This window comes from Ochlerotatus camptorhynchus, unplaced genomic scaffold, assembly GCF_037179485.1.
Source record: "Ochlerotatus camptorhynchus isolate MF236.1 unplaced genomic scaffold, CSIRO-AGI_Acam_v1.1 ptg000298l, whole genome shotgun sequence".
Taxonomy (NCBI): domain Eukaryota; kingdom Metazoa; phylum Arthropoda; class Insecta; order Diptera; family Culicidae; genus Ochlerotatus; species Ochlerotatus camptorhynchus.
Genome location: NW_027040786.1, coordinates 535,397 through 549,450, shown reverse-complemented (window position 1 = coordinate 549,450; position 14,054 = coordinate 535,397). Strand labels below are relative to the sequence as shown.

The window sequence follows — 14,054 nt, the reverse complement described above, 5'->3', positions numbered from 1 at the left end:
TATAAACACCTGCATAACATAAAACATTAACTGGGTCTTTAGTGGATCCTAGCAATGATTTTAACTGGTTACGTCTACTAGTGCTAGTTTTTTAACTGTGGTCTTAGCTTACAAGTAATATTTTGATCAAATGGAACGGACACTCATTTCAACCCAAGTAACATTTTAAGTTTTATGAAATACTACAAAACAACTATAAAACAACATTCATAAAACCCTGGTCAAGGCTATTTTGTCATTAATGCATCCACCAAAACCTCATTAAGACTAGAATATGTCTAGTTGGCCCATCCTGGAAAAGGTTCTGAAGGGTGTATTTTCGAAGCTCTTCAAGATTAATTTACTGCAAAAGGTTGTATGACGAACGCATTGAGAACCATTTGAAAGCTACAATAAAAGCTATTTAGCAACAATAAAAACCCTTTGCGAGCCATTGCCCCTAGCCGCATGCTGAATCCACTAGGAAAGCATCAGTCAAGATAGAAAAGGATGTATGAATCCGATCTTATCAAAATAATTAAAATAGAAACTGATGGTATAAAAATCTTGCAGAATATCCAAATTTATTACAATAGTTCTCATTAAGTGGCCTACACACTTAGAAATAACTAATTTTACACGTGACGGAATCCATCTTTGACATAAAAGATGGGATGTAAACAAATATTTCATGTAATATTAGGTGTTCCAAAACTGAGCAGTTCGTTGCTCGACGAAACCTACGTTTGATTGAGGTATATTTTGCGTCTGTTATTACTCAAATTTATGTCAAAACGTATATCTCGTATATGTCACACTCAGAGCACCTAAATTTACATGAATTTTTCTAAGTGTGTAGTTCTAAGTGTCATATTGAATTTTATGTGAAATTTACGTGAAAACATCGAAAAAATTAAGTCCACCCTCGTAAAACGTCGATTTGACTAGTTATTTAACATTGAAAAAAAAATATATATATTCTTCAGATCGAGCTAGGCCGAGATTTTTTTATTATTATTTTCGCATTTAAATGTTCACTCATTGCTGAATTTACCAAAACATAGTTATATCTAAGGAAATATAGATTGAAAATCGAAGATTGTAAAAAACAAGCAAACTAATTGTAACATGGCGGTGGCATAAAAGTTGATTTTCATGGGTCATTTGTGAAAAAGTCGTTTTGATTGCAAGAATTCCTTAACAAATTAATAAGGTTTTAAAATGGCTTTTTTGAAGAAAACTTGCAGGCTGAATTGTATTTATCTAAAGCCATTTTGCTTGATTCTAACCCGTTCATATTTATGGCAGCATTTATGGAGGCAAAGTTGCCTGCAAAAAGTTAAACGTCAAAGTTTGTTTATTTTTCGATAGTTGCGCTGTGGGATCCAGGGTTCTTCCAGGTGGTTTTCTCCCGATAGATTGCGAGATTGGTTACTCAGACAGTTTGCGATACTGTTTTACAACATTAACCAGCATTTCGAACAGCTGAAAGCGCAATCGTTCCCGAAAAAGATCCCCTTCTTCCGAATGGTTACAGAAGTGCACCATCCAACGATGCAGGGATGTACACTTGAATGAAATTTTCGAAGAGTTGATTCTTCCGCCGAATAAAATCGCTGCTATGGATCGGGAACTAGCTAATCTCCGCTAACTAACAGTTTCAGTGGTTTGCTGTCGGTTGTCATCTTTTGGCAAGATCTGGAGAAGGCTGGTATGTTTTTTAAACTTTCGACAATGTTTTATGAATTCGAGGGCCCCCCTCAGTTTGCTCTTCTCCACCAGATGGTCAGTCGTTGATGGTGTGCTGGTTCTTCTAAAGAAGTAAATTTTACTGAAATCGACTTGAATTTTTCATCCTACTTCGTCTATCCTTCGAGATTTCCTTGTCATAAATTTGGCATTTATTAACTATGAGGAACCATCTTTTAAGCTCAATTTGTAAACAGAGTAATTGGAGAGTTAATGATGCACTTTAAAAAGCCTAAAAAGCAACAACAAATGCTTTTTGTTCTAATGCAAAACCTAATGGTTTTATGGTTGCTTTTATAATGATAGAACACGTTTATAAAGTATTTCATCAAGACATTAATAAACAATTGGTAATGACGTTTATGCTTGAATTGCAGAACAGTTTTAAGGAGGGATTGATAACTGTTTTAATTTTATTTTTAAAACAAGACAGTTTTTGACTTTCTTGCCAGACTTTAAAAGGTTTTTAAAACAGCAAAAAGCTGAATTACTAAGCAGGAATGTTTTACACTTTCAAATGCTATATTTAAACTAAATGGATTGTTCATTGCCGTTATAAAACCATCATAAATCAGAGTGGATGCAAAATCGTTACTGATTTGTTACTTGGGAAGGGCTCAAATGCTGGGGTGGGGGTTGTTTATAATCTCCTTTGTAGAATTTTCGCTTTTGACGTAGGACTACGTCTTTCATTTCTATACTGGGGTACACTTTGTAAAAACCGAAAATGGAACATGAAACAAAAGTATGAAAGATTTTGAACATTCATAACTCAGCTGCCGCTGGATCAATAATTTTATCGCCAATCAATCAGAAACATGTCAACTGATGATTTTCAACAAGAAACTATTGAAAAAGTGGTAATGTCAAGCATTATCCAAAGTACAAATAAAAAGTGATAATTTTTTCACTGTTTTCATGAAATAAACGTTTTTCTCAAACGCAGTCGTCATAGTCAAGTATCACTTGGTTGCACATCATTCTGCTTTGAACGCCGTGGTGAGCAGACAGCAGAAACAGCAAAAGCAGTCGTCTGGCTCGCCGTGGCGGTGTCAAACGTGTCTCCGATCTGATCTACGAGGTGTGCTGAAGGTGTTCTTGGAAAATGAGATCCGTTATGCTGCCACCTACACTGAACACGCCAACCGTAAGCGGCCATGGATGTGTCGTCTACGCTTTGAAGCGACAGATGCACTCTGTACGGTTTTGGAGGTTAAATCATCGCCAACTTTGACAACAAAACAGCCCTTCTCAGGGCCATCAAGCTTATTACAGTGAAGAGTAGGAAAAGAATTTATTTGCTTGTTGGCCCCAACGACCGCACAAAATGCTCTTGTAACCAAATTTGCAAGCAGGGGTGCAAATAATTTTGATCGATTCTCTTCATCAACTTTTAATCGCCATGGCCGGATATTTTCTACACACAGTTCGATGGAAGAAGTAACAATCTAGCATCTAATTCGGTGAAACCGACAGGAAACATTTTTGAAGCCGAGTTATTTACGAAAGAGAGAGTCGATGAGAATCTATCAATGTAGATAAGACCTATTGAAAAGTGACGCGAGATTTGTTTTCAGTTGATCTTATTTTCCGTGCTGAGCACGAATCCTACCGACGCCAGGGAGGCAGCTCCCACACCTGGACCCTACCTATCGATCCATCAATTCATGATCCGGGGACCAACGGCTTTACTTCCCTTCAGAAGGAAGGCGCGATCAGAGATGTTATGCCTCAGAACATGCCGACTGAGATTGAACCCAGGCCTGCTGGGGTGAAAGGTTTCCACGCTTACACCACCGGCGCCGCTAACTTTCCAGGTGTTGACATTGGCAAACTTCGCAAAAGGAAAGGAGCCAGTGTCGCTACTTGATAGCAAACTACTCATGACGGGAGGAGTCTTTATAGCTTACCGGCGTCGTCATAATCGAGTACCACTTGGTTCCACATCATTCTGCTTTAACCTGAAGAGATATAAAAGAGCGCTGCTGTCTAGCCTCAACTTATTTTCGCTTCGGACGCCGTGGTGAGCAGGCAGCAGAAGTAGCTCGCCGTGGCGGTGTCAAACGTGTCTTCGGTCTGATCTACGTGAAAACACGAGGTGTGCTGAAGGTGTTCTTGGAAAATGTGATCCGTGATGCTGTCACCTATACTGAACACGCCATGCGTAAGCGGCCATCGCTGTCGTCTACGCTTTGAAGTGACAGTACAATTTCGGATCACCAAAATCATCACCAACTTTGCCAACAAAACGGCCCTTTTCTGCGCCAACAAGCTAATTACAGTAAAGAGATAGAATAGAATTGATCTGCCTGTTGGTCCATATTCAGAACCACATGCCCCCAACGACCACACAAAATGCTCTCCAGAGTTGTAATCTTGTAACCAAACTTGGAAGCATTGGTGCAATTGATTTTGATCGATTCTGTTCATCAATTTTCTCTTTGAAAAAACTACAAGGGACAGCCCTGTGGGCTGGACGCAATGGTGACGTAGGGCTACGTGGTCTTAGCAGGAGCTTGTGTTTTATGTAGGAATAGGTATTTGAGCGGGGTTCTTTCTGTTTATACTCTTTAGTATGACTATGATTGCCCTGAAAAGAACCTTTTGATATGAATTTTAGTTGGGACCTGTTCAAAATTTAACTCTTTTGGAAAATCTTGGTGGCCCTGAAAAGGGCTGATGGTAGTACAGGCTTGATGCCTTTGGAAGATGATGATGATGACGTGTAGGCAGCTGGATCAGCAAATCGGACCGGACAATCCCATATTCTTCTGTTCAATGATTGGCCTCTCGCAAGAGTCTCGGCCCGTCTGCTGCTGGGTTTTACTGGTGACTGCGACATGTTGGAAGGCCGCAGAATGTCAGTGTCCACCCAGCTAAAGCTCCTCCCTTTTTTAGTTTTTCTGGTTAAACTCCTTCTCTCAACAAGTTGGTCAATCTTAGCCTTTAGCAGAAAGACGCTTAACACTTTTTTCGGCGAATTTATGATCCTGTTTCACGTCATGATTCTTCTCTAAGCCTGTTCAGATAAATTCTAGAGCAAATTTTCATTACGTCGAAAGTTACAAAGGTAAACAAAGTCGAGCAATTGATGCTCCTGCTATTACATTATATACTGTCCGAATATGGGATCAAATTTTATTTTTTTTAATTTATTTGCCAGTCAAATTGCTCTTTAACGTAATCACCTTCCGATCAAAATATTGTTCGGTGTTACTTAAGTCACCCGATTTCTATGGAGATGCCGTTTGTCTTAAATAACAGCGCAGATTAACATCGGATCGGTGCGAATGTTACTCGCGATATAATGAAAATTTGCTGTTGAATTAGTATTTTTATTTATTTTCTCAACTGCGCTAAATCAAACGAGTAGAAATAAGAATGGATGTCGGTTAACAGGTTGAATAATCGAAAATTCGATAAATATTTAATCGAATAGCTGGAAAAATCTTCACGATCAATCGTTAATCGAATAATAGGACTTTTAGGCATCCCTAGAAAATAGTGAAATTTCATCTTTTTTGGTGGTCCTTCAAAAATTTCTCAATTCTCTCATTCTACAATTCTCTTCATCGATTTCCTCTTTTGATGATCATGGCTAACCTATTTCTGCTATACTCTTCTATCATCCAGAACAACAAACGTATCAATGAATGTGTTTGCCGTCGAGCTATTAACGAAACAGAAAGTCGATGAAGAAAATCGATCAAAATCACTTGCACCCCTGCTTCCAAGTTTGGTTACAAGATTACAACTCTGGAGAACATTTTGTGTGGTCGTTGGGGGCGTGTGGTTCTGAATATGAGAATGAGTGTTCAAAAAGTTATGCAACTGCATCCTTCCTATACACACACGCCCGAAGATTGGAGGCGAATGCCACTTCGACTTGTTTCGTCTACTTACAACTCTCTGATGAAAGTGTTGGGGAAGCAGCAATGCTACATCGACATGTTTCGTCTAGAAACGGTTCGCTGATGACTATGTTGGGGATGTACGTAATTGGTGGATTTGTTAGTTATTTCAATGCTTTTGGACAATGCTTGACATTTACCACTTTTTCAATAGTTTCTTGTTAAATCAACAATTGTCAATGTCAACTTTATCAATTTGTAGACATATTTCTGATCGATTGGTGATAAAATTATTGAAATTGGTCCAGGGGCAGCTGAGTTATTCACGTTCAAAATCTTTCATAATTTTGTTACATGTTCCATTTTTGATTTTTTCAAAGTGTACCCCCATATAGAAATCACAGACGTAGTCATACGTCAAAAAAATACAACAAATTTGGTACGCCTACAAACCAAAAACCGGAAAGAGTTGAGGTAATAGAATTAAAAGTGGAAGAGTCTGCATCCGCTGAATCATGTTATGGAAGGCGGCCATTTTTTGCTGGAACGAATGGTTGGTTGTTGGTTGGCTGGAATTTTGGTGGTTGTTGGTTTCCTGCAAATTTCGTATTCAAACGAAGAAGATGATGATTCCCTGATGAGAAGAAGATCGAGAATTGCGAGTTTTCCGTCTTTTCTATCTCGTGAGTGAATTTTATATCCTTGTGAATTCTTTTGATCTCTGTGACTAGCCATTTCGCTAGTTTGTGGGTAGATAAACCAACTGCAGACACGACCTCTTGCCTTTCATTCGCCGGTTTGTGAACTTTGGGGAGACCGTTGATCTTGGGTAGAATGGGATTGGATTCGCGTTAACGACCTGCTCCATCTCCTAATATTGATTTACACTCCTTCAGTATTTTCTCTACGTGTTTAAACATGCTCTGTAAGGGGTCTACTCGAAGCTGCCTATACGGTTCATTGTTAATCTTCGTTGTCATCTGATTGTCGGAATCGTCCTTGTCCATGATAGCGACCGCGTTGCCCTTGTCTGCTTTCACATAATATACTGCTTTATCTGCGTTGCTGCGATTTTGTAGGTTTTCTATACATGTATGTCAGTATAACATTTCTCATCTTAAAAATAAAAAAAAACTAAAGCTAAATCTTACCTAAATATAAAGGAAGTTAAGGAAGTGAGGATTACAACGATTTTTCCCTGAAATTCTTAACAATTGTGTTAGTCATTTGGTTCTAAAGCAATAACATTTGATGTACCTCGGTAGTACTGTACCAGGAGAGCAACTTCAAAATCATCTTCAGAACTTTGTTCTGAATCCTTTGAAGTGCTTTCTTTTTCTGGTAGTGCAACAATTAGACCATATTGGCACAGCATAAAGCATGGCCGGTAGAAAACATGTTTATATATTAGAAGTTTATTCTTGAGCCAAAGTTTTTTTTACGTAGGACTACGTCTGTGATTTCCATATGGAGGTATGCTTTGTGAAACCCGAAAATGGAACATGTAACAAAATTATGAAAGATTTTGAACGTTGACAACTCAGCAGCCCCTGGACCAATTTCAATAACTGTATCACCAATCGATCAGAAATATTTCTACGCATCTGCTAAATTTAAGAATAATTTTTCAAAATGTCACTACCGAAAATTGCACAACTGTTGCTATGATAGTTAAAATTATCATTGCAGCAGCATCAGTGCTTTGGGCGCGTGGCGTTGAACATTGTTCTCCAGTACACAACAAAAGACTGCCGGCAAGCAGTGAGCTGCAGCCCACATGAGCATCTATAGAAGGAGGAAGAAGCCGTGAGTCGCTGTGGGGCATCTATGTCAAACGCGTCATGCAAAAGAGAATCCCGCTCAAATTCCTATTCCTTCACAAAACACAAGCCCCTGCTGCAGTTAACAAATTATTATATAAGACCACGTAGTCCTACGTCACCATTGCGTTCAACTCCATAGGGCTGTCCCTTGAAGTTTTTTTTTTGTCGATAAGAGGATACCTATATTTTATATATGTGTTGCAACTTTTAAAGATCACATTAAAGTTATTTAAGCCAATAACTTTAATGTGATCTTTAAAAGTTAATTTTTGGCCAAGTACTAGTCCAAATTATTTCACTTGACTTGATCAATAAATAGAAACTACATTCATAGTAACTATATGGCTACTACTAGGTTTCAAAAGGAAGCTCTAGGCTTATGTGGGAATATTATAAGTTGATATTAGGAAGCGTTGGGAGAAATCTTTCATTTCCTTAAATAGGAAGAGCAAATATCTAAACGTTTGTGCAGTCTGCAGTAAATAGCATGAAGACTTCTTCCTTTACCGGAAATGCTTGTGTCATCAGCGAACAAAGATTTGTGGCAGCTCTGAGGCAAATCAACGAGATCCGAAGTGAAATATCATACAATATAGGCCCAACAATGCTACTCTAAGAACTTCAACTCTAACAGGTAGTCGATTAGATTTGGCGGACGCTTTTTCTATGTCTAGAAGAGCAACTCCAGTTGAGCAGCCTTCAGATTTGTTTGACCTAATTAAATTGGTAACTCTTAACAGTTGATGCCGATGTGGAAATCCAAACTGCTCATCTGCTAAAATTAAGTTCGTTTTGATGTGAAGCATCATTCTATTCAAACTTTTTGGACGATAGTTAGAAGTTTCAGCTGGATTTTTATCCGGCTTCAAAAATGGAACAACTTTTGCATTTTTCTATTTATTAGGAAAGTATGCCAAGAAAGACAAGGTACTCTTTGGGAATTATTTGATGAGGAAATAAAAAATTCCATCATCACCTGGCGCTTTAATTTGTTTTTCCTTGTTTTGTTGTTCATAAAAAGCCCGGATAATTTAAAAATAATATTGGTAGATAAGAGACGAATAAATAATATTGACGGCTAAATTTGTGATGGTTCTATTGTTCTGAAGCTTACTGATTTGTTTCAAGTTCTCAACATCAGTTAGGTTAGCTTTGACATAAAGTTATGTTCACTGTCATAATACCAAATCTGCAAAATGCATGTCGATGCTGTGACACAGCTAACCTGTCCCGTTGCTGTGAAGCGAGCTTGATCGTAGCATCGCCACGAATTTGGTAGATTTCAATTGCAATATTGCATTTAAATTAAATACTGCATTTCCAGATTTCAATTCCAATATAAAAGTACAAAGTTTGAACATCTTAATCATTCTGTACTGGTTGATTACCAATTTTATACTTTTATATTGGAATTGAAATCTGGAAATGCAGATGTATTTCAAAATATGTAGCTATTAAAATGGAAAACTGGATAAAACTGGATGAATTCTAAAGAAAACTGGAAGTTTTAAAACTTTATCTGTTTGCAGACTGGATGCGTCCAAAAAAACTAGAAGAATCCAGTACATCTTCTTCCAGTAGTGTTTTAAAAAATCGCGCCATTACAATGAATTCTGCAATTTTTGTGATAGCACATTGCGATTTTGGCGACATAATTTAATGATTCCATGATTTTCGTGACTGAATATTCAAATCCGCTACAAACCCGCGAAAATCGCGAAATCCGCTCCTGTTGTAACAGCCCTGAAAATATTCAAACCTTGACCATTTTGCGGCACTTCTAAGTCCGATTGAGCCCAAACATTGCATGGGTCTTTTTTCGAGGCAATGAACATTTTGTATATGGTCCGTTTACAAAAAAAATACCTTGGGAACCCTAATCTATACATAATGAGCCTAATATTCAATAAAAGTTACGATTTCGTCAATTACTATGACTCACATGATTCTCCTTTTCATCCAAAATGGAGGTGCCTCCCCTTTCATGCCCCTAACAAACACTGATTTATGCTCCCTTATCACGCAATTCCCCAGCTGAAAATGTACTCCTAGCCACATGAAATAAGCAACAATATGTCGTGAGTCACCGCAGCAGCCTTTCAATACTCATTTCTCTCTGTTACACTTCCTTACACACTCCTTGCACATTTCAAACACAACGGCGGCCGAAAATGGGCCAAGGCGCTACCGATGACGCCACATTGTCCAATTGGAGAAAAACTCACCCTTCGCATGTCGATGCTCGCAGCAGCAGTGATCGTTGATGAAAGCCGCCGACTGACAGAAGTGAATCTTTTCGATTCCACACTCATCACACCAGGCCGGCACTTTGTTTACCTCGTCCAAATCCAACGCCTGCAGAGCGATTCGGGAGTCCTTTTCGGTAACTTCATGCTCCTTGAAGAACTCCGTCACGGGGGAGGTTGTTTTCAATTTGTTGGCTGCAAGTTTCGAATCCTCCTCGCAATCCATGTGGACCTCGTTGGTTGCTATTCCTGGGCAACCGAAGACCGGAAAAATAATTGCAACTAATGCCACTACTGACCAGATCGTCACCACTTCCGCACCCATCCCTTTTAAATCGAATAATCACTGCAACCACCGACCAACGTAGGAACACACATCAGACTGATTGCGTGCACTGCGAGAGACAAAATCTGCCCAAGACGTAGATCGAAGGCAATTCTTTGCGCTTCGTCTCTCTTCCGTTCACTTTTTCGCGACTTTCGATTTGAGACGTTAAATGCACTTTACCTACTGATTAACCAATTTCAATTAGCACCCAATAATACTGGGTGGGAACACAATATTTCTTTGATACAGGAAAACAAAAATGGTGTGTCGAAGGCACGTTTTTAAGAATCAAACCCTTGCGTTATGAATCACTTTCTTCGTAGTATCCTTATAGCTAACAGGGACACACGTATCCTATTTGTTTACATCGTATCGCGAAGAATCGAAGGTTGGCAGGGGAACATGCGCGTGCTGTAACAAACTCGAGAAGGAAACGTGTTTCGAAAAATAAGGGTGCGAGGGAAAACGCCACTTGGAAAGAAAATGTACAACAGAACTAGGGAAAACTTCACGTAGCCGGACCCGTTCTCTTCGATGCTCGATAGCGACTAACCGAAAGGAAGCGACAATGTGGATGTTTTGAATTTGAATTGCTTGCTACAGTGGATGGAATGGAATGATTCTATGTGCTATGTGTGCTTCGCTCGTACCACGCGCTTCGTCGGTATTGCTCGGCATCGTTGTTTTGCGCATGTGCTAGTGTAGATCTTGGAACGTCTTGTTTAGTGAACAGCGATAGATAGTTGCTTGATGCTAAAAATGTGCAGTAAGGATTTCCCGAACCACAGTAAAACATCGATTTCGATACTGGGTGATTCGTAATTATTGGGATACGTAATGGTTTTGACAATATTAAAAAGAATAAACGCTCTTTAAAACTTGGAAAATGCTCTTTTACTATAGGTTTACAGTCCTGCTTTAGTCAGAAGATTAGAGCGACGGGCTTCTAAAAGAAAATTCGAATGAAAAAGATTCTAAAGCTAAAGCTTTTACAGAAGATTCAAAAAGAAGATTCTAAACAAAGATATTAAAAGTATTAATAGTAATCTAATAGAAGATTTAAGAAGAAGATTCTGACAGAAAATTCTAAAAGAAGACTCTTAAAAAAGATTATAAAAGAAAATTTTAAAAGAAGAAGATAAAACAAAACATGCTGAAAAAAGATTCTGACAGAAGATTCAAAAAGAAGCTCTAAAAAAAAAGCTTACAGAAGAAGCTTCTTAGGAATATTCTACAAGCAGATTCTAATGGAAGATTTTAAAAGAAAATTCAAAAAGAAGATTCTGACTGATAATTCTAAAGGAACATTCTACAAGAAGATTCTAAAAGAAGATTCTACAAGAAGATTCTAAAAGAAGATTCTGAAATAAGATTCTTAAAGCAGATTCCAAACGAAGATTCTGACTGAACATTATAAAAGAAGATTCGAAAGAAGATTCTAAAAGAAGTTTCTAAAAAAAGATTCTGAAAAAAGATTCTGACTGAAGATTTTAAACAAAGATTCGATGAAGATGAAGATTCTAAAAAAAGATTTTAAAAGAAGATAGTAAAAGAAGATTCTAAATGAAGATTCTAAACGAAGATTCTAAAAATATATTCTAAAAGAAGATTCAAAAAGAAGATTCTAAAAGAAGATTCTAGTATAAGATTCAAAAAGAAGATTATGACAGAAGATACTAAAAGAAGATTCTAATAGAATATTCAAAAAGAAGATTCTGACAGAATATACTATAACAAAAATTTCAACGAAGATTTTAATTGAAGATTTTTAAAGAAAATTCTTGAAGAAATTTTTTAAAGAAAATTCTAAAAGAAGCTTAAAAATAAGCTTCCTGAAGAAGCTTCCTATGACTATTCTACAAGTAGATTCTAAAAGAAGATAAAAAATGAAGATAAGAAAAGAAGATTAAAAAAGAAGATAATATAAAAAAAATCTAGAAAAAGATTCTAAAAGAAGATTCAAAAAAAGATTCTGACGGAAGATTCTAAAAGAAGATTCTAAAATAAGATTAAAAAATAAGATTCTGAAAGAAGATTCTAAAAGAAGATTCTTTAAAAAGATTCTAACGGAATGTTTTAAATGAAGATTCTAAAAGAAGATTAAAAATGAAGATTCTAAAAGAAGATTATAAAAGAAGATTCTAAAAGAAGATTCCAAGAAAAGATTCTTTAAAAAGATTGTAAAGAAGATTCTGAAGAAGATTGAAAGTTAATATTAATTTAATTGAATTAAAGAAGATCCTTAATAGGATAAAAAATGAAGATTATTAAAGAATATTAAAAATGCAAGTTCTGACTGAAGCAGATTTTGACTGAAGATCCTAAAAAACGATTCTAAAAGAAGCTTCTAAAAGTAGGTCCTTAAAGAAAATTTTAAAAGAAAATTATAAAATAAGATTTTAAAATAAGATTTAAAAAAAGCTGACTGAAGATTCAAAAAGAAAATGCTAAAAGAAGTTCCAAAAATAAGCTTACAGAAGAAGCTTTTTAAGAATATTCTACAAGTCGAATCTAAGAGAAGATATTAAAAGAAGATTAAAAAAAAAGCTTCGAAAAGTATATACTGACGGAAGCTTCTAAAAGAAGATTCAAAAAGAAGATTATTCAAAGAGATAAGATTCCAAAAGAATATTTTAAAAGAAGATTATAAAATCAGATTAAAAAATAAGATTCTGAAAGAAGATTTTTAAAAGAAGATTCTTAAAGAAGATCCTAAAAGAAGAATAAAAATGAAGATTCTAAAAAGAAAAAGATTCTGACTGAAGATTTTAAACGAAGATTCTAAAAGAAGAGTAAAAATGAAAATTCTGAAATAAGATTCTAAAAAAAGATGATAAAAGAAGATTCTAAAATAAGATTAAAAATGAAGATTCTTAAATAAGATTCTAAAAGAAGATTCTGACTGAAGATTCTGACTGAAGATTCTGAAAGAAGATTCTGAAAGAAGATTCTGAAAGAAGATTCTGAAAGAAGATTCTGAAAGAAGATTCTGAAAGAAGATTCTGAAAGAAGATTCTGAAAGAAGATTCTGAAAGAAGATTCTGAAAGAAGATTCTGAAAGAAGATTCTGAAAGAAGATTCTGAAAGAAGATTCTGAAAGAAGATTCTGAAAGAAGATTCTGAAAGAAAATTCTGACTGAAGATTCTGAAAGAAGATTCTTATAGAAGATTTAAAAGGAAAATTTTAAAAGAAAATTATAAAGAAGATTTTAAAAGAAGATTAAAACAATACTGACAGAAGATTCTTAAAGAAGACTCTGACCGAAGATTAAAAAAAAATCTAAAAGAAGCTCTACAGTAGAAGCTTCTTAAGAATATTCTGCAAGTCGATTCTAAACGAATATTTAAAAAAAAAATCTAAAATAAGATTCGAAAATAAGCTTAAAAATTAGCATCCTGAAGGAGATTCTTTTAAATATTCTACAAGTAGATTAAAAAAAGAGATTCTAAAAGAAGGCTCCAAAAGAAAATTCTTAACGAAGATTATAAAATCAGATAATAAAAGAGATTCTAAAAGAAGATTCTAAAAGAAGATTTTAAAAGAAGATTCTAAAAGAAGATTCTAAAAGAAGATTCTAAAAAAAGATTCTAAAAGAAGATTCTGAAAGAAGATGTAACGAGGTTACAAAAGTATCCCACCTATCCTTTATATAATCTGGCATCACTTATTTTAAAAAACCGTTCTTGGTCACTGAGTTCAGTTGCGGTTGGTAACTCACGGCAGATCTGTCAAACAGATTAAAAATGGGAGTTTGTTTAGCCCACCGGAAAAATACGTCCGAGTCCGAGCCGAACCAACGAATGCCCGGGTATTGTAGCTCCCTAGAGGGTAGAGCCATGATTGTTCCAGATGTGTTCTTGAAAAGCTTTCCAACCACGAGACAGTGAACAAGGTGAACATAGGACATAGTAGATCAATAGTAAGGTGGCAAGTAGGGAAGGTATAAGTTAACGAATAAAATTAACGGTCAGACAGTGAGACATACCAGGCAGTTAAAGTGACGTAAAAAGCATACACGGAGGTTTGTAACATTTAATGTGAAGTTAGACAAGGACAGTAACAGTGATATTAATTACA

At 36.2% G+C, this 14,054-nt stretch overlaps 1 protein-coding gene across 1 annotated transcript in view; it reads right to left on the bottom strand.

The window, feature by feature from the left end:
- Positions 1-10,524, bottom strand: part of LOC135706944 (uncharacterized) — a 60,333-nt gene extending 49,809 nt beyond the window's left edge. Inside the window, exon 1 of the mRNA XM_065228633.1 lies at positions 9,628-10,524. Coding sequence (XP_065084705.1) covers positions 9,628-9,973 — 346 coding nt within the window. The 5' untranslated portion in view covers positions 9,974-10,524. The remainder of the gene's footprint in view (positions 1-9,627) is intronic.
- Between the last annotated feature and the right edge of the window lie 3,530 nt (positions 10,525-14,054).